This window comes from Sciurus carolinensis, chromosome 1 (assembly GCF_902686445.1).
Source record: "Sciurus carolinensis chromosome 1, mSciCar1.2, whole genome shotgun sequence".
NCBI classification, from domain to species: Eukaryota; Metazoa; Chordata; class Mammalia; order Rodentia; family Sciuridae; genus Sciurus; species Sciurus carolinensis.
In genome coordinates, this window is record NC_062213.1 from 108409920 (window position 1) to 108431422 (window position 21503).

At 37.3% G+C, this 21503-nt stretch overlaps 2 protein-coding genes and 1 non-coding gene across 5 annotated transcripts in view; 1 reads left to right on the forward strand and 2 right to left on the reverse strand.

The window, feature by feature from the left end:
- The window catches only part of Lrig2 (leucine rich repeats and immunoglobulin like domains 2), a 55005-nt gene that overhangs the window by 15631 nt on the left and 17871 nt on the right, over positions 1 to 21503 (reverse strand). For all 3 annotated transcript variants that reach the window (XM_047546819.1, XM_047546828.1, XM_047546811.1), the window contains exons 5-12: positions 20995 to 21138; positions 20725 to 20868; positions 19546 to 19689; positions 19202 to 19345; positions 16283 to 16363; positions 15504 to 15575; positions 15124 to 15192; positions 502 to 665 (exon numbers count right to left, since the gene is read on the reverse strand). In XM_047546819.1, coding sequence (XP_047402775.1) covers positions 502 to 665; positions 15124 to 15192; positions 15504 to 15575; positions 16283 to 16363; positions 19202 to 19345; positions 19546 to 19689; positions 20725 to 20868; positions 20995 to 21138 — 962 coding nt within the window. The remainder of the gene's footprint in view (positions 1 to 501; positions 666 to 15123; positions 15193 to 15503; positions 15576 to 16282; positions 16364 to 19201; positions 19346 to 19545; positions 19690 to 20724; positions 20869 to 20994; positions 21139 to 21503) is intronic.
- On the reverse strand, positions 6570 to 6673 carry LOC124968346 (U6 spliceosomal RNA). The gene has a single exon (XR_007105683.1). It is a non-coding gene; the product is annotated as a U6 spliceosomal RNA (small nuclear RNA).
- Positions 12026 to 14587, forward strand: LOC124980851 (eukaryotic translation initiation factor 4E-binding protein 2-like). Its single transcript, XM_047546840.1, has one exon. The coding sequence runs from the start codon at positions 12100 to 12102 to the stop codon at positions 12460 to 12462; it is 363 nt and encodes a 120-aa protein (XP_047402796.1). The 5' UTR covers positions 12026 to 12099; the 3' UTR covers positions 12463 to 14587.

The window sequence follows — 21503 nt, forward strand, 5'->3', positions numbered from 1 at the left end:
TTGATGACACACACTGCTGGTCACAATATAAACTAGTGTTCTTTTTTTAGAATACCTGTGGCACTTTTCAAGATCTACAATAAATATTAATGTAAAAGAAAATCCTACTTATTGATTCGGCAGGAATCACTTGATCACTTAAGCCCAGATTCAAGAACAGCTTGGACAACACAGTGGGACCCATCTCAAAAAATAAAGACTACACAGAGGTGGACTGGGGCACGTAGCTCAATGGTAGAGTGATATACGAGGCCCTAGGTTTGATCCCTAGCACTGGGGGTGGTTAAGACAGAGGGAAAACTGCTTATGAAATATTAAATCAAGAATTTAACCTATGATTATAAAAATATCAAGATGTATACTGAAACAGGTTGGAGAACAACACAGAAAAATGGGAATAGATATGCTAGTGAGAAAGCATTTTTGGTTTTTTTCTTTTTAATTCTGTTGTTAAGACAGTTAAGTATGTAATACACAAAATTTTAAGACAAAAATACAAACCACAGACAAAATCTTTCAGGTCCACATTCAGGATGCTTTGCCCTGCTAGCCATTCAGGATGTGCACAGCTTACATTCACAGAATGATGAAAGTTATTATCAACCAGCCATTGAAGTAACCACTTCAAATGACAGTCACAGAGCAAACTGCTTGTGTTCAGAATCCTGCAGAAAAGAAAAAAAGTACCCTTTGTTTTACTTTTCAATCTAAATTTCTTCAGTATTAAAACCTTCATGCATTTTTCTTGCCAAAATGTTTAATTTTAATTTAATCCTAAAACTATCATTCTAATATTCAGATTCTCAAGCTCAATTCTTCAAATATGTCAATGTTGTGAACAACATCAAAAAGAGATGGAAATGGCAAGGGAACCCTTTTAAAGATTACTAAAAAGTCACTACGACCCAATGAAATATATGATTCTTAAGGGGTGGGGGGATTCTAAAAAAGACATTTTTTGACAATAGTGAAATCTGAGTTTGAACTATTTCTAAACACTAGTGTCATAATGTCTATAGCTTTAAAGTGGTCACACACAAAAAATCATTGTGTATATAAATATCCATGTGTGTGATAACAGAGCAAAAGTAAGAACAAGTCCCAGAGCCAAGAAAAGGAGGAAGGGAAACAGATAAATGTGGCAAAAAATTAATAACTGGTGAATCAAAAGTAGAGGACATTCATTGCCCCTTTTAAACTTTTGAGGTATAAACTTTTGAAAATTTTGAAAACAGGGGGCAAAAGCTTACTATGTATTTTGGAATAGTGAGAGAACTTTGTTGTAAAGAATATATAATTATTTCCAAATTTCATCAAAACAAACACTTCTGTACTATGGCAATGTGTACTGCAAAGAGGCACTAAAATATTATTTGTGATATATAATAGGATGACAACACACATCTGAAAAATCACCATTCTCTTAAATCTCTTGACTACTTAGAAAAAAGGAAAGCAAATAATTGAGAATATAACCTGCTTTGTGTGCATGATGAAAATCTTCATCTAAGTTTAAAGTTTGGTATCAAATATCTTTGGTCTGTTCCATAGTAGTCTTTAAGGATACCTCAAAAGTCACTATTTCAAAGGTAATTTTAATTAAACAATTAAATTACCTTTGCATTTAAGAATTCTTAAGTACTTTTCAATCATTCATTCATTCATAGGAAAATATTCAAGTCTATCACTATATGCCAGGCACTGTTCTAGGCTGTGGGCACATACTCCTCATGGAGCTTTTGTATCCAAAGCCAAACAAGCAATAAATAAATGCAAAATACAATGTCAGAAAGCGTTGAGTGCCATGAAGAAAAACAAAACTAGGCAAAGACATGAGAGACAGAAGCTACTAGTTTAGATAAAGTGGTCAAGGAAAGCTTTTTGAAGATGGCAGTTGGTCAAAGACCTGAAAGTGGTGAAAGGACAGACTGTGAAAGATCTGACCTAAGGGAATCCCAGACAGAGGAAACTACATGCAAAGCTTAGTTTGCTTTAGCAAAATAAAGGAGGCCAGAGGCTGGCGTTGTGGCTCAGTAGTAGAGTGCTTGCCAAGCATGTGTGAGGCATTGGGTTCGATCCTCAGCACCACATAAAAATAAAATAAAGGTATTGTGTTCATCTACAACTAAAAAAAATTTAAAAAAAAATCAAGGAGGTCAGCTAGGTGTGATGACACACACCCATAGTCCCAACACTCAGGAAGCTGAGGAAGGAGGATCTCTTGAATCCAGGAGTTTAAGACCAGCCTGGGCAACATAGCAAGACCATAAACCCCTCACATTCCCCCAAAAAAGCAAGGTCATTTAGTACAAAGCAAAGAGAAAGTGACAGGAATGAAGTCGGAGAGCTAGCTGGGCAGGGAACAAGTGCCTTATAAACTAATGAAAAGGAGCCAGGCACAGTGGGGCAAACCTCTAATCCCAGCTACTCAGGAAGCTGAGGCAGGAGGACCCCAAGTATGAAGCCTGTCCCCACAACTACCAAGAAAGGCCCCAAGCAACTTAGTGAGATCCTGTCTCAAAATAAAAAATAAAAAGAGCTGGGAATGTAGTTTCCAGGGGTTCAATCCCAGTATCAAAAAGCAAATAAATATGGTGTGAATCTACATTGTGTACAACCATAGAAATGAAAAGTTGTACCCCATTTGTGTACAATGAATCAAAATGCAGTCTGTAAAAATAAAATTTAATGAAAAAAAATTTTTAAAAGTAAATAAATAAATTAATTAACTAACCAACCAACCAATGAAAGAGCTTTGATTTTTTTCCCCTCAATGTGACAGGAAGTCACTGACAGGCTAAGAATAGAGGAGTGACATGATTTGATTTATGTTTTCTTAGGTATAATATAAACTGAACTCATGAGACCTGGGCTCATGTACTAACTCTACGACTAACCTTCAACAACATACTACATTTGCCCCAAAATCTCTGTTTTTATTTCTGGAAAATGGAAATAAGAATTGTTTACCTCAAAATAAGAAATGTTTACCTCAAAATAATTTTTAATGAAGCATTTAGCATAGTGCCTGGACACAGACAATATTTAATTCACAGTACTTTCCTTCACTTGTATTTCTTTTGCTTTCCATCCTTCGCTAACAGACCCTGTGTAAAAAGCACCTAATAAGAGTATACTGCATTTTCCCAATAAGGGCAATAAATACATACCAAAATATTAAGTGTTTGTCTTTGAGTAGCAAGGATTCAGGAGTCTTTCTCTCTCGGTTTAAGTGTATTTTTAAATTTTTCCACTATAGTAATAATTTTAATGGAAAACAATTTTCGATTTATATGTAACTCTTTCATCTACCTAAATATAGTCATAAAAAGCAATTCAAGTAATACTAAAGAGCACAAATTTTAATGAATGTTGACCTAAAAAGTATTACAGCCAAGCACAGTGGTGCACACCTGTAATCCCAGCAGCTCAGGAGGGGAGGATCACAATTCAAAGTCAGCTCAGCAACTTAGCAAGGCCCTAAAAAAATAAAAAGGGCTGGGGATGTGGCTCAGTGGTTAAGTGACCCTGGGTTCAGTTTCCAGTACCAAAAAAAAAAAAAACCTGTCAGAGAAAAAAATTATTCAATAATATTTATTAAAGTCAATATTCCCCGAGTTCAAAGAAAAAAAGAGATGTCTTTCTTTCCTTTGAACAATATAGGTCAATTTTCTCATTCTGTCACCTTCTGTTCACTAAGGACCAGCTGAATCATCTGTTGGGACCTAGTAGTAAAGAATATTTGCCAGGTGGCATGAGCTGTCAGGCATTTAATGAGGGAGATTTCTATGGTAATAAAAGAAAAACAGAGGCTAATGGTTAAACTACAAATTCAATTTGTTTGTTTCTTTTTTGCAGTATTGGGGACTAAACCCAGGGGTACTTTACCACCAAGTCAACAACCAGTCCCTTTTACTTTTTGTTTTCAGATAAAACTAAGTTGCTGAGGTTGGCTTCAAACTTGAAATCCTCCTCCCTCAACCTCCCAAATCACTGGGATTTACAAGCATGAACCACCACAACTGGCCATAAACTCATTTTTAAGTCCAGAGGATGGTCAGTTAAAAAGACTACTAAATAGTGGTTTCAAAGCACCTTCAGGAGGAGTGAGGACAAGCCATGACAATCGGACAGGTTTCCCTGGATTGCAGGTTGAATGCCTCTGTTAATGTCACCAGCTGTTAAGGTGAACTTTTTAAGTTATTCACAAAGCCAAGGTATGAAGGTAGGCTATACATGATCCACTTGCTGATTTCTCTGAAGTTTCTATTAAGTCACCCAGCTTCCTTGTGCAAGGAAGGCTTTGGGGGAAAGTTCTGTTTTAGTTATGCCAAGTCAGAAGGAAAAACTGGAACATCAACTTGGAGAGCTGCAGCCAGATATTGGAGGAAATAAGAGGAAATGGAAACTTGGAAGGACTAGCAAAATGAACGTGGTAGAATCCACAGGGTATATATACCACCGTTTTCCAATGAAACAAAGATTTCTTTCGACACCCAGATCCCTTCATTCTTATTTACAAAATAAAATAAGCTATAGTTACCTTTTGAGATCAGGCCTGAATGTTTACATAGGTGCAGCAAGAATGGTAACTGACCACAAGGTTTTTTAAATTTGCTTTGTTGGAACTTAAGAAATCTCAGATTAGACTTCGTTTTGTTTTTTGTCATGTTGGAGATCAATCAAACCCAGGGCCTCTTGCACACTAGGCAAACACTTTACCACAAAAGCTATACTCTCTTAAGCCCCAGATTAACCTGTTAAAAGTTTTCTCTCCAGTCCACAGAGCCCAGTGTGAAACTCGCCACCAGACTTTACCTTTGGTCTATAGATTTGAAGAAATTCTTCTCTTCTTGAGGGTCTCAAAAATATTCTGAAATTTCCAGAACAGCCAAGAAGGGACCCACCTTGCTCATTTATGAGGCCCAAAGACCAGAACCCCATAAGCAAGGTACCATCAGGCTAGTATTTCCAAGGGGCACTTTAAGGTACCTGTGCTTATAAAGTCAGTTTTGGGTCTTTTATTAAAGCTGTCTGGTCATATCTGACTTTATACATCACTGTCAAATGATATTCCAGTCAAAGCCCTGGTAATATAACCAATGTTCTCAATTGTATCCTGTTATAAGGAGAACATATTCCTACTGAACTTATGCAAATAACGTATTACTAGAAAAAAAAAAGGAATACTCCCTAAGCTTCTGAATTATGGAGAGATCAGAAAAGGAGAAAAAGTAATTGTTTCCTTGTTGTTCACAAAGATATGCTTTAGCAAACTGTTCTAAGTTACAGATGACTTAAGAGAAAACAAAAAGGAGTACCTTAAATCTGGAAACAGAACATTAAAGAATCAGCAATGTTCCAAAACAAAAACTGTCCTTATCTTTTATGGGTTCTTCCAGTCCCAGGTAATTAATTCTTGTTCTACTTGATCTTGGGTTAACAGTTTCATGAAATTCTTTCATTAGAATTCAGTCCAATTACTGCTATGATTATCAGAAGTTATCAGAAACATATACCTGTCAGCCCTTCCCATGAGCCTCTGAATACAAAGCACTTTTAGATTACAACTCTTTGAAAAAGTTTCCAGGAAAACATCAGAATAAATCAGAAATAGTCTATGAATGATAAAGTAAGACTTAGAATAGTCAAAGATCCAATGAGAATTCATGTGGTAAACAGTTATTTCTGTGGCATACAACATACCAAAATTATGACTGATAATATTATGGCAAGGCAAACATATCATGAACAGTAGAGTACTAACAAATTTCCATGAACTTTATGCAACTTCTCAAGTATTTATAAGGATACAAAACAAAAATAAAACCTACAGAAAGCTTAGCATCACTTCTCATTTGACATTTCCCACATAACTAAACATACCAAATAAACCTAATCATTTTGAAATCTTTTTATAAGGCGAGAGAAAAATGCTTTAAGATTTTCCAGAAGAGTCAGGTGCAATGGTGTACTTTATTAGTCCCAGATACTCAAGAGGCTGAAGCAGAAGGATCACTAGAGCCCAGGAGTTCAAATAGGGTCTCAGCAATTTAGTAAGACCCTGTCTCAAAATGGGGGAAAAAAAAAAAAAGGTGGGGCGGGAGACTGGGATGTAGCTCAGTGGTGAATCGCCCTGGGGTTTAATTCCCACTGTAGCATACCAAAAGGGCTGAAGATATATCTCAGGGGTACAGTTAGCCCATGCTTAGTGTAGCGGCCTTGGATTCAAACCCCAGCAAGCAGGGAAAAAAATAAAATAAAACAAAGAACAAACCAATAAGGCAAGAAAACATGTCTTTGCTAAAAGAAAATTAAAATTTAATTTTTCATAGGCACACTACTGACACTAAAGCTTTTTAATTTTTTATTTGTCCTAATTAGTTGTACGTAGTAGAATGCATACATTTTGCTAGATCATACATAAATGGAGTATAATCTCTCATTTTTCTTATTACATATATTGGAGGATCTCTTTGGTCATGCAGTCATACACGTACATGAGGTAATAATGCCTGTTTCACTCTACTATATTCCTTCCCCCATACCCTTTTCTCCTCCCTTCACTCAAAAACATGAACACTTACACAAATTTGCAAGTCATCCTTGCACAGGGGCCATGTTAATCTCTGTATTATTCCAATTTAAGTATATGTGCTGCCGAAGCAAGCACTAAAACTTCTTTTTAAAACCATTGTAAGGCCAGATGCAGTGGCATATGCCTATAAACCCAGTTACTAAAAGGCTGAGGCAGGATCACAAGTTTGAGGCCAACCTCAGCAACTAAGCAAGGCTCTCAGCAACTGGGCAAGTTAAAAAAAAAAAAAAAAAAAAAAGAGGGAGATTAGCTCAATGGTAAAGTACCCCAGGGTTCAATCTCCAGTACCAGAAAAATAAATAAATAAAATAAAACCTTTATAAGCCAGATGTGGTGGTACAAGCCTGTAATTCCAGAGATCTGGGAGGCTGAGGCAGGAAGATCTCAAATTCAAGGCTAGCCTCAGCAACCTAACAAGACTCAGTCCCAAATTTTAAAAAAAGGTGTAGTAGCGCAGTGGTAGAGTACCCCTAGGTTCAATCCCCAAGAATGGGGTGAGGAGGGTAGGATGGAGGAGGGAAAGAGAAAGAGACAGACAGACACATGCACCATTATAATAAATAAATTCATTCAATTTTAGCCAGTTGAACATGAGGTATTCTCTCTCTCATCCCAAATTTCTATATCCATTCAGTGCATGTCCCCTATTTAAAAATTAAGGATTAGGGATGCAGCTTATTTGTACAGTACCCTTGAGCTCAATTCCCAGCACTGCAAAAATAAGTAACAATGACCTCTATAGTAGCAAAAAATTTTTTCCATCTTCAGATCTTATACATTTCCTTACCATTATTCCTATTTTTATTTGCATATATTAATTAGAATTCTTGACTCTTCATAATCTTTTTTAAAGTTTTGGTCTTTTATTTATTCACTTTTTTTTTTATGTGGTAGTAAGGATTGAACCCAGTGCCTCACACAAGCTAGGCAAGTGCTCTCCACTGAGCTAGAGGGCCAGTTCCAGCCCCATAATCTTTATTTCTAATGAAAACTAGGAAGTAAAAAAAAAAGGTAAACTGCAACACACCAATATTCTATAAATTTAAGATTTATGAATGTATCATGTTATAATTTCTAGAGTCATATGCTTAATCAGAGTACAATTTTTCACTGTGGTACATGTCACATTTCTAATAGATCTAAATATACTTGGTTTTTGTTTTAAAGTCAAAAGTAGATAAATTTAGACATATTCAGCAACTGATGTCTTAGATTAGTAAATGATCTACATATTCAATGAATTATCATTATACTTAGCAGTATAGCTTTAATGTTTTAAGTTACCAAATAGGTTTTTCAAACTATTTTTAAGTAGAAATATTTTATAAAACATAATTTTTGTTGAAAAGTTCATTTATAAACTTTTATTCCACTTATAACTACTTAATTTACATATTCTTAATAATTATGCTTCAAGTGTTTGTGAAAATTTCATGAGACATTAAAATAAACTTAGTCAATCATCTTCATTATCTTTTTTGTTGACAAAGGCAAGTATCAAAAATATTATAGGGGGCTGGGGACATAGCTCAGTGGTAGAGCCCTTACTTAGCATGTAGGAGGCCCTGGGTTTGATCTCTGCACTGTAAAAACAAATAAATAAATAAATTGAAAAACAAAATTACAGGCTAGGGGTGAAACTCAATATCAGAGTTCATGCTTAGCACACACAAGGCCCTAGGTTCAATTCCCAGCACCAAAAAAAAAAAAAAAAAAAAGGCAGTAAGTTGTGTTTCTGACAAAAAAAATGGATAAAAATCACCTGTTTACCAATACAGTGGTCCATCTTCTCATCTTCTTATCCATGGTTTTACTTTCTACAATTTTTACCCATAGTCAATAGGATCCAAAAATATTACATAGAAAATTCCAGAAAGAAATAATTCATGAAGTTTAAATTATGTGCCATTCTGTGTAACATGATGAAATCCTGTACTGTTCCAACCAGGACATGAATCATCCCTTTGTCAGGTGTATCCACACTGTATATGCTATCCACTTATTAGTCACTTAGTGGTCATCTTAGTTATCAGATCAACTGTTATCATAGTACCTCTTGTATTACTTGATAATATCTCAGAGCACAAGAATAGTGATGCAAAGAAGGCACCAGATCATAAAACATGGAAGGACAGACATACTTTGGTACTATGTGGCAAAGCTACAAGACATATAGGAAAAAGCATAGTATAGATAGATTTGGTACAATCCTCGGTTTCAAGCATCCACTGTGGATCTTGGAACATATTCCCCGAGAATGAAAGGGAATCATTATATTTGTGAAGGAGACTTTTAAGATTTTCTTTTGCTTGATACATGATCTGATGGAGGCTAAAGAGATATCTAGGGACTATCTGAATATCTCCAAAGCCCATCTGAGTATAAATAAAATATTTAGTCTATTTTTATTTAGCCATTTTCCTTTTCAGTCTTGGGAGGTTACTTCTTTTTTTGGGGGGGGAGGTTACTTGTGAATCCCTTGAGAGCCCCCAGTGGAGGACAGGGGGCAGAGTTCAAGTGACTGAGAGGCTGGAGTGGGAAGGAAAAGGCCTTAAAGAGATGAACTGAAGGATATGGGAAGTAAGAATTTGCAGGGGAGCATATCAAAGGACCCTAGGGAACTGGAGGGAAGATTAAAGGTGGTTAAAGAGAAAGGAGAAGAAACAATAGCAATGAGAAGTAAGAATCTTAGAGGAAATCTTAAGCTTCCCAAAGAGGTCAATGAAGTTTCAACAAGGAGGTAGACAGAATTTACAGAGTTAGCATAATCAGCAAAGGGTTCTGAGTCAGGTGACACAAAGTTCACATGGGAGAGACTGAATCCAATAGGGGGAGAACAGAGAGGCCTCTCAGAGTGACAGGAAGGATTTCTGGCCCAGGCAGTCAGGGAATAATCTCCACTCAGGGCCAGAAAGACCTTCGAGCCTTCAAAAGAAGTCTGGCACTCATCCCAGTTTCAGAAAGTATCAGAATCTTAAGAATCAAAATCTCTCCTTACCAGCTTCAACGGACATTTGTCCGGAGTAATGGTTAACCAGTCTAACTCACCATTGGATCCCCGATCAATCAGTCAGGAATGAAAACAAAGGCTTCACAAGGTGTACACTTGGGATCCTGGGTGAGAGGTCTGGGGGTCCAATGATGAATCTGATCCTACCGGAGTCACAGCACAAAACTGTTAAAGAAAAAGTTACTCAGTGATACTTGTTAAAGCATGGTAAGGAGGACTTTATTTGAGACCATCTCGATAGGTGTAGAGAATACTGCAGCAGGATTTTTTAAAGTGGGAGAGATGACTAGGCTCAACTCTAAATATAGCATGGGCAACTGGGAATCTTATAGCCAAGAAATAGGTGGGGTTAGTAAATGGAAAATTACTAAGAACTATAGTGGGAAGGTGGGGAACTAGAAGAAGGAGAAGGAGAAGAAGGGGGAAGGGGAATTTTGGTTAAACCAACCTAACAGAATTCTTGCTGAAGACAGGTCAGGGTAATTAGACATCACCTGGGGAATAATGCAGAACAAAAAACCTGAGAAACCAGATCAGATATCAAGGGCACCGTAGGGTAACAACATATCCGGAGAGGTTATTGCTAAACTGGTTTAGCAATTGGTAAAACTTATTTAACAAAAAAAGTACACAGGTAGGCCTATGAGATTGAGGAACCCAACTTTGTTTGGTCAATCAAGCAAAGGATCTCTGACACAACTCCCAAATTATTAAATCAATCTCTGAAGATTAAAACTATAATATTTGCTTTCAGCAACTATCAAAATTATTTCTTAAATTGGGTTCTCATAAAAATGGTCAAGGGGCTGAGGATATAGCTCAGTTGGTAGAGTGCTTGCCTCAAATGCACAATGCCCTGGGTTCAATCGCCAGCACCACAAAGCCAGCCTGAACAATTTAGCAAGGCTCTAAGCAACTTAGTGAGACCCTGTCTCGAAGTAAAATATAAAAAGGGTTGGGGATGTGGCTCAGTGGTTGAGTTCCCCTGGGTTCAATCCCCAGTACCAAAAAAAAAAAAAAAAAAATTGTCAAAATTGTCTTGCTGGCATTCAAAACAGAGATACAACTTATTTGCAATAGGTTTTGTCCTAACAAGTTACCAAGGCTAGGAAAAATAATTGAAAATATCAAGACACTACCCCTCTCCAAATTTTTTTTTAATCTAACAGAAAATAATTGATGATGATTTAAATTTTTGTTGTTAATATTACCTATTCAACTTTTACTACGTGCCAGGCTCTATGCTCAGCATATTCTTAAAAAAACTCCAAAGTTTTCCAATGCATTTAGAAAAAAGAAAAATCCTCCATTCCTCATAGCCTATTAGGTCCCGCATGATCTGGCTCCTGCTTACCTCTTTGACCTCATTTCATTTATTTCTCCCTGCCCAGAAACCTCTTCACCCAATATTTACATGGTTTGCTGCTTCATTTCATTAAGATCCATGTTCAAATGCTGAATTTTCACAAGAGTCTCCTCTCACTACTTTATCTAAAATAGCAATCCCTGTCACTCTCTTCACCTCTGACCTGATTTCATTTCTCTTCAGAAAACTTATTACCTGATGAGGTATCTACTGATTTATTATTTATCTTCCTCAGTAAAATTAATTGTAATATGATACAAGAATACTTTGCTTTGTTTACCGTTATGCTTTCAGCATCCAGAATAGTACCTTACACAGTATAAATGAAAATTTTAATAAACAAGTTATCTCATTTTATGTCCATATAACCCTGAGGGAAGTACTATGTCCATTTTGAGAAAAGACACTGGGTCTCAGGCTAAACAATATGCCCACTGTCACAAGTTGTAAAGAATAGAGCAAGATTTAAATCCAGGAAGTTTAGAAACTCACACATTTCCATTTTATCTCAAATTATCTGTGTTAAGAACCAGTTTTCAAAAGTCCCAATTCATTCCAGACCAATAATTATATAAATTACAACAAAAGTGTCAAATGATTCCGAGTTTCTAAAAGCTTACTTTGAATTTCTATCATTATCTCATCAAGAATCAGTTCTGGAACCCAGACCATCCTATGAGTAGCTTCCAGACAAGACAAAATAAATGGCTAGAGTCCAGTGGTTCTGACATCTGGGTGCATATTCAAATCATCAGAAATCATAATTAATACCAATGCCCAGCTAGCCATCCCCATCCCCAGGAAATCTCTAAACCAATAAAAGAAATCATGAATGAAAAAGAACATAAATTTTGCTATTACAAATAAACTTTTCGGCCCGCTTCCGGTCGTCGTCGTCGTCGCCGCTGCTGCCGCTGCTGAGGCTGCAGGCGGAGGCCAGAGGATCGGGCGGCGGCGGGAGCGGAGCGGGACGAGGGAGCGAGAGGAACTGAACGAGGAGCGAGCGGAGCGCGCCTTTCCGCTCGCCTGAGGAGCCGGAGCCGTGCGGGCCCGCCGCCGCCGCCACCGCCGCCGCCGCCCGCCTGCCCGCCCGCGGGACAAAGCCGAGAGCCCGCGCCCAGAGCCATGTCCTCGTCCGCCGGCAGCGGCCACCAGCCCAGCCAGAGCCGCGCCATCCCCACCCGCACCGTGCCCATCAGCGACGCCGCGCAGCTACCTCATGACTATTGCACCACGCCCGGGGGGACGCTTTTCTCCACCACGCCGGGAGGAACCCGAATCATTTATGATAGGAAGTTTCTGTTGGACCGTCGCAATTCTGCCATGGCTCAGACCCCGCCCTGCCATCTGCCCAATATTCCCGGAGTCACTAGCCCTGGCACCTTAATTGAGGACTCCAAAGTAGAAGTAAACAATTTGAACAACTTGAACAATCATGACAGGAAGCATGCAGTTGGGGATGATGCTCAGTTTGAGATGGACATCTGACTTCCCTGCAAGGAGGAGAAGAAAAGCAGCAACACCAATGCCTATGTGTACCTGATTTGCCTGTAGGATCAAACAGTGAAAAGACACAGAGGCAGTACCAGCATCCCTAATGCAGTCTCCCCCTCTCACTCCTCCTCTGGTGCCAAATGATGGGAAGATGAGATTCATCTGACCATTTCTCCTCCCTGTTTCCTGTCCCCTGCCCAGTTAGATTAGCCTGAAGGCCCTTGGGGTATTTCCTTAGCACTAAGCAGTCCATAGAGGAAAACTAACTGTGGCTTCACTGGTCATTTTTCTATTGAAACCACTCTCCACTTAAATTTATCCCAAAGCTAGTCTCATTCTACCATCTGGGATATGGGGGATACAGAGGTTTGGCGAGTTTATCGTTATTTGTGTCCTTTTCTTTGTCTCTCTTCCTTGAACCCCACTTGTGGTTCAGTACTGGGTTTGGGGTCTTTAAAACCAGAAGGGGGAAATGATAAAAAGAGAGCTGCTTTCCCTTTTGAGTTGAGTTTTGTCCTTAGGGGCAGCGTTTTGTGCAACTCTGGTAGCATTACCCTGTGACACTGTTTTGAAGTCCACTTCCCCTCTTTCCTCTGGGAGGAGTGTCTTCTGTCTTTGGTATTATAGTTCATCTTCCCATTCCTTTACTTAGTGCAAATAAATGTGTGCAGATACTTTTAATCTTCACCACCGAAGGGAGTCCTTTGGTAACCAGGTGTACTTTACTATTCTTCTGCCATTCCTCCCTGCTTGAATCTTGTTGCTGGCAGAGTTCTCTGTACTGTGAGATCTCCAGGTGATTTTGGTCTGCTCCCAGAGCAGGTCCATATTAAGGAATTGAGGCACTTTGGCCTCCACATGGTGGATAAGGCCCAATCGTAGTATTCTGCCAGATAATACCTAAGAATGACCTTTGAAGACTGTTGATCCATTTTAGTACCCAGTTTCAGTAGTCACTGTTATAAAATCCAATCAACATTATGATATTTGTTCTTTTAGATTGCAGTTTTTTCTATTTTGAGTTTAAAGTCGACTTTCAAAATGTTCTTAGAAAAGAACTACGTATTTTTCCTGTTTGGATCTGCTTTGTTTGGCTGCTGGGATAAATAAGCATGGGCTTAAAAATGTGTTCCTCCCAGTTTTTTTACCATTCCCATCATACTCTGAATTTTCACCTTCCTTTCTTCCTCCCTTCCTCCCTCCTCCTTTTCCTTCCCTTTCCTCTACCAGGCTGTCTTTCAAATATACATCAAAGATACCTCAAGTGTTGGTATCTGATAATATCTGTCACTCCTCTTAAGTGAGGAGTGACCTTTTATTTTTAAGAGGACTACAGACCTATTTTTAGATATGTTTTCAGTACAATTTTGAACAGCAACTTTTTAACTAAACATCTTCCAATGTTAGGAAGGTAAGAAATGTCCATAGGCGAGTCTGCTGTTCCATGTCACCATCCTTTGTATTCCCCAGTTCCTTCTGAACGCTTTCCTTCCCCCTTAAGTTTTGGGTGTGTGTGTTTGGAATTTGTCGTGAGTGGTTTATAAAACTGGACCATTCTGCCTTGCTGTGGCTTGTTCAGGATAGCCGTGTTCTTCTCCTTACCCCCACCCCGTCTGCTGTCTTCCCCACCCGACTCTCCTGGTACTATTGACTGGCACAGTAATCCCAGGAAAGTGCCTCCTTCAAAGACTGATGCCTCCATCCCCTCAGAGGAAGGCAAGTGAAGTAGCCACTGGTGTTCTGGGAGTTTGTGGTTGGCTTGGGTGCCCTGCGCTCTCTTATTAAGAGACCAGATCCCAGGTGGAAGTAACAGTTCCACTGACTAGGAAAGAAAGCTGTTTTTCTTTTGAACTATGAAAAGACCCTACTTATGAAGACCTTTTAGACAGAAGAGAAGAAGGATGTCTGCAGAACTTTGTTCTGTTTTCTGCTACAAAAATGTGAATAGTTCAAAGAGTAAAAATCTTTTAATGGTTGATATCTCTCAGGAATAAGCTGGATCTCCAGTGTTTTGGGGATGCTTTGAGTCTCAAAATTGATAATCAGAAAAGTATTTTTTGTTTGTTTGTTTGTTTAATGTATCCCTGTTCTGATTTTAATTAAATTCCAAATTTCGCTTTAAAAAAAAAAAAAAAAAAAACAAATAAACTTTTCAACTGAAATTGTTTGAACATTTCAGTAATTTGAACAGAGTAGAGACATCCTTTCTGACAATTACATCAAAAGCTTAGTTCACCTCACAAACTAAAGAACAAAATCACATTGATATCTTAATTTTAACCCACACAAGGGATAAGAATTGGGAACATACGCTTCTGATAGACAAAAAAAGATTAAAAAAAAAAAAACAAAAACACACAGTTGGACACATACATAAAGCACAGGGAGTAGTGCTAAGATTTCCTAATTATGAACACTAGCAGCACAAGCAAAAAGAGAAGGTCTCAGTGCCACACACTCTGGACTTGGCACTGTTGGGTTATTTTTAAATTACATCTAGACACTAAAATAACTGAATATTAACACTTTCTTTTTTCCTGCCTGATGGTACTCTTTTGGAAACATTTGAGTCACTTTCATTATATTTTAAGCATAAGCATGGGTACTAATTTGATGATTTTTTAAAATTTATAAAAAAAAAAAAAAGTTACTTACAGTTCTTTCAAGTGAGTCTGAGAAAAAGCATTTTCTTGGATAGACATTATAGCATTGTTGTTCAAATCTCTGAAATGAAGAGATTTCTACAATTAAGTTACATAAACACTTGAACTTTTTTTTGTATTAGGGGCTGAACTCAGGAATGCTTTACCACTAACTACATCCCCAGTTCTTTATTTTTATTTGAGACAGAGTTTCACTAAATTGCTAAGGCTGGCCTAGAACTTGCAATCCTCCCTGCTTCATCCTCCTGAATCACAGGTATTACAGGTGTACACCACCACACTAGGCTTATAAAAACACTTTAAATGCTTGTGACAACCTCTACTAATAGTGAATATTATTTATATAATGAGTAAATTATGCAAAATACTTACAAATGCTCAAGGGATTCAAGACCAATGAATGCTTTCTTTGTTATTGACTTAATCTGGTTTCCTTGTAAGATTCTGAAATAAAATTATATTAATTAAATATTTACCTTTAAAAGGTGAAAATAAGTTTCATGTGCATTTTGCAATATTTTAACAGCTTTATTGAAGTATAACTGATAAAAAAAACTGCACATAGTGTGTAGAATAACAAGCATTTTTAAGAACTTATGAAATTTATTAATCTATTAATAATATAGAAGACTAAGATGTTGGAGTTCAATAAAATACCTCTGAACAACCATCCTGGCAATTACAAAACTGGTAGTTTTATTATGCTTAAATGGGTTAAATTTTCCATTTCTCACTCTTTAACAAAAGATCATCAGGTCAAAGAAATTGAGCCAAGTGTACACATTTGGAGAAATTCTTCACATGGAAGACCTAAAATCAACATGAGAGACTCTTCTTCCCTTCTTCTAGATGAATTAACTCATAATTTCACATGATTAAACACTCTTCCAGTTCAATTATAGTTTCTCAGTGCATTTCTCTTACTTGAATAGAAACCCAAGTTCTACAAGCAAAAGTGCTCATAGAAATGCTTTAACAACAAAAAGTGTCCCATTAACAACAACAACAAACTATTTGATAAATAACAAAGCTCTTTCTTTAACAGAGGGGCCAGAAGGCTCAGACTTTCTGGTCACATCAAAATCCAATCACATTTACAACTGACTCTTAAAAAGACACTTTTGCAGACATACACAAATAGAAATACATACAATTTAGTAAGACTTGTGAGTCCAGCAAAGGCTTCACTAGCATCTTCTATGGCCCATGAAATTTCATTGTTTCTTAAGTCTCTAAAAAATTTTCAGGAAAATACAAGTTATGTTAGTCAACATGACCATCACACCATTGGGCAGGATCCCAGCATGACAAGTCAAGGTACACATGCTAATTCTAATCCTTATTTTACCAGTTATTTATAACGAAGACCCAATTCCACTTTAAAGGTATATCTGTGATAAACGTGCAAGACCTGAATTCTCATAAGCTAAGAATTAAGTTGGGCATCTTGCTAATAACACTAATCTTCCTAACAGTGTCTAAAAAAAATGGATAGGATCCTGCCAAAGAAGGATACAAGGGATATGACTTATTAATCTAATTTCAGAGTAATGGGATTTCTGGGTGACCCAAGCCTTCCCCTGGGCCTCTGAACTTAGAATGGCTGACAAAGAATAATATCAATAGAGAGCTTTACAGATCAAGAGCAATTAAGCACACCCTCTGGGAAGCAAGAATGACATATCCATGTGTAGAGAAATCACTATTTTTTTTTAAAGGAAAATTATGGATCTTTTAAAATCTACTGCTCAATTCTCAGCTGGGAAATGCAACTATACCAGATGATGTGCTGATGGAGGAAATACCAGTTTTAAAATATTAATCACTTTTGCTTCCTTAGGCCATTTTATAATAAAAATAAAGCACAAAGCTTTCTGCTTTGTTAGACATAAAGCTGTATGAATAACAATAAGGAGATAGAACCCTCTTCTTGCTTAACCATCTTTACTTAGAATGAAAGACTAACAAAGTTCATTCTATTTTACTAAGGAATAAACACTGAAGCCACCAGAGGCTCAACTCCTCAAGCAGGACTTTATCCTCCTCCACAACAAAGCAATAAGAGAAACCATTAACTGAATTAAGTAAAAAATATATTTACTTTTGCAAAAGCATTGGGCTAAAAGCCAGAGTTTCTCAGATCTGATCCTTTGTTTTGCCTTAACTATTTCTGTGTGGCATCAGACAACTACTTACTTCCTTGATTTCTTTCCTAAACTTTAATTGTTTTGAGGGGTGCAGTACTCAGGGGTGCTTAACCACTGAGCCACATCCCCAGCCTTTTTTTATGTTTTATTTAGAGACAGTGTCTTGCTGAGTTGCTTAGGCCCTTGCTAAGTTGCTAAGGCTAGCTTTGAACTCGAAATCCTCCTGCCTCAGCTTCCGGAGTCACTGGAATTACAGACGTACATCACTGTGCCCAACCCCTGAACTTTAATTCTAAAAGTAATCACCAGCAGTACACTGAATCTGTTTGCCATCCTATGAATTGTCAAATAGCTGCAGCTGTATCTGATGTTAAATTTCTGAATTTGCACTGATCTAGTTTCACCTGATAATACAAAAAAAAAGGAAATTATTTTTTTACTTTTCAAGGACAAACCTGAAGAAAATTAAAATATACATATATCTTTAATCACTTGCTGTATAAACATATTAGATATATATTGATACATACACACACACACACACAAACCTGTGCATGTATATAGATACCTTTACAAAATTATCATGTTTCCTTCTCATTGATGGTTAGGTCTCACAGATGGGAGCCTACTTCGTTTCTGAAATTATCAGTTGTGAAACTGATGATCATAAAGTCAGCTATTCAAGAACTATTAAGAATCTATAAATTCTGCAGAGTGTGGAGGTGCACACCTATAATCCCAGCTACTTCAGAGGCTGAAGGTGGAGGATCACAAGTTCAAGGCCAGCCTGGGCAACTTAGTGAGACTGTGTCTCAAAGTGTAAAATAAAGATCTGGGGATGGTAGCTCAGTAGTAGAGTGTTTGCCTAGCATGTGAGAGGCCCTGGATTCAAGGCCCCTACCCTCAGAAATTTTTTTAATCTATAAATTGTACTAATTATTCTTTGTTTTCTCTTATTCTATTGAATGTTTGAGACTGCTATATTTCATTAAAATATCTCTTCATTCAATAAAACTATATTCCACAAAGGCAAAACATTTAACTTACAGAATCAAAGGATTTTCAGGTTGAAATAGCCTTTAGCAACCACCTAATTCTAAATTCTTTCATATATAAAGAAACAAACGAAAGGATATCCAGGAAAAGTTAAGTATTTTGTTCATCTCATGATAAAACATGAGCTTTTTTTTTTTTGGTACTGGTACCAGGGTTTGAACTTAGGGGCACTCGACCACCAAGTCACATCCAAGTCCCATTTTGTATTTTATTTAGAGACAGGGTCTCACTGAGTTGCTTGGCACTTCACTGTTGCCTAGGTTGGCTTTGAACTGGGGATCCTCCTGCCTCAGCTTCCCCAGCCGCTGGGATTACAGGCATGTGCCACCACGTCCAGCAACACATGAGCTTTTATGTCAAACAGACTTGGGTTCTAATCCTGATCCAAATGTTTATCAATTATATGACTTGAAGCAAATTATTTTCATCTCTCAGGCCTCAGCCTCCTACATGGAAAAGAACAGTTAACATCCTAGTATCTGAAAGTACCTGGGACATACAGATAATAATTGTTTCTTCTAACCAAAGTCATGCAGCAAACTAGAAACAGAACTGTTCCCACTATACATCCTGCATTTTTTAGAATAAGAACTGATATACTGTCAAGTCACAGAAACAAGAAAATGACTGCTGCATTCCTGACCCCAGCAACTGGTTCTGTAAGAGAGGATTTACTATTTATGTGATTAACTCAGAAATAAAGTATAAAATAAACTGGCTATGAAAGAAGTTTTATCTATGGATATAAAGACAAATAAGATTATCTTGTTCTAATGCAAGGAAAAAATATTAACATACATAAATAGACCCCTGATTAGTGGTCTGAATTAATTTATTTCAAGTAAAAAAAAGAATGGATAAACTTACAGTGTCTGAAGATTGGAAAGAAACCTAAATACACCATCAGCAATGTGAGTTACTCTGTTATCCCCTAAATTCAATCTCTCCAGTAAACTCAGGCCCACAAAGGCAGATTCATCCAGGCGGGTCAGCTGGTTATAGGACAAATCACTAAAAATAGGAAATAGGAGGTAAGAAATTCATTATATTTTGGTGTAACTTACAAATTTCTACTGTATTTGCATGATAAATTTAGAGCTTTCAACAAACCCCTAGGAAAGGATGTTAGATCTCATTATAGAAAATGGAAATGATTTATTTTAACCTATTCTGGTCTCACAGCCTCCAACAAAATACCATCTAACACTTACAGTTCAGACAGTCTTTGGCAGAACTCCCATGCATCAGGGCTGATTCTTTCAATAGCATTCTGGCTCATGTACAGCTGTTGTAACATTCGTAAGCCATACAACCACCCCTTGTTCACTCGTGTAAGGTTATTGTGTTCTAGTTCTCTGCAGAATTTAAGAAAAGAGAATATTTCAAAACAAGGCATTTCAAGAGCAAGTACAATTTTAATCTTCAGTAAGTCTTCCCCAGAAAGACATATACCTTTGCTCAACCTAAGTAATACAAAAATCTTACTCAATAAATATTTACCTTAAGATTTAGTGCTATGGGCTGGGGCTATAGCTCAGTGGTAGAGCATTTGCCTGCACGTGTAAGGCACTGGGTTTGATCCTAAGCACCACATAAAAATGATTAAAAATAAAACAATGGTATTGTGTACATCTACAACTAAAAAAATTTTTAAAAAGAAAAAGAAAAAGAAAACAATGGTATTGTATACATCTGCAACTAAAAACATAAAAAAAAAGATTTAGCGTTAGAAGTTATTAAGATTGTCTAAAATATCAGATCTACAGAATCAACAAGACAAGTGGTATAGTACTTCTATTCCAGATGAATTCTGATAATTTTCCTCAATCAAAGAATTAGGGAATATAAACTTTTTACACAAGAAGTTTGTAAGAATGATGAGCTAGGCATGGTGGTGCACACGTGTAATCCCAGAGGTTGGGGAGGCTGAGACAGGATGATCTTGAGTTCAAAGCCAGCCTCAGCAAAAGCGAGGCACTAAACAACTCAGTGAGACCCTGTCTCTAAATAAAATACAAAATAGGGCTGGGGAGGTGGCTCAGTGGTTGGTTGCCTCTTGAGTTCAATCCCTGGTAACTGCCCACCCCACCCTGCCAAAAATAAAAAATAAAAAATAAATGACAAAAATACCAGGTAGCTAACAAAACTTTAAAAGATTTGTATGAAAGTTCAGGGTGCAGTCCAGTGACAGTGTGTGCTTAGCATGTGTGAGGCACTGGGTTCAACCCCAACACACACACACATACAGCTTTAGGTATACTTATTTCAACAGAGAACTGAGACATTACTATTATTGTATAATTAAAGCAACTATCTTAACCATTTGGTACAAAAAAGTCCCAGAAAGATTCCATTCCTTAAAATCCCCTATACTAATTGTTAGTACTTACAGTTCTTCCATATTATTCAAGCCAAAAAATGCTCCATCCTTAAGTTTGCTAATTCCATTCCGCTGCATTTTCAAAGATCTTAAGGAGTCAAGTCCTTGGAATGTAAGACCTTCCACAATTTTAATCCTGTTTCTTTTAAGTTCCCTTAAATAAAAAAAAGTTTGACAGTCAGAAAACTGGTTTGCTGAATTGCTCTAACAATAATCAAAAAGAAAAAAACCACTGTAAGGAAAAATTATCTTCTTACAATCCATCCATTTAGTTACTCACAGGAACTGGAGGTGAGGTAGCTTGAAGATCTTAGGTGGAATCATGCTAATTCGGTTCCGGTTTAATTTTACCACTAATAAGGAACTGGATAAGTTATCAAAGCAACCAGCCTCCAAGGTGGTTATCCTATTATTGCTCAAATTCCTAAAATGAGCAAGATAACAGCAAAAGAAAAAAATTCAGTAAAATAAAAATTCTACACTGGAAAGCTGCCCCAAAGACTATGACTGGGTCCAGCTGTATCACTTAACTATATACAAACTTCCCAAATCAATTAAATGCTTTCTTTGTTCTGTATCTACAAATTTAGTATGATAGAGCTGGAGTGTAGTCAGTGGCAGAGTACCTGCCTAGCATGTGCAAAGCCCTGGGTTCCACCACCAGCAATACACACACACACACACACACACACACACACACACACACACACACCTCTTATTCCTATTTCTACTTCATTCAGGTTGACATGAAGCAAGGGATATGAAAAAGTTTTGTAAATAAAATCAATG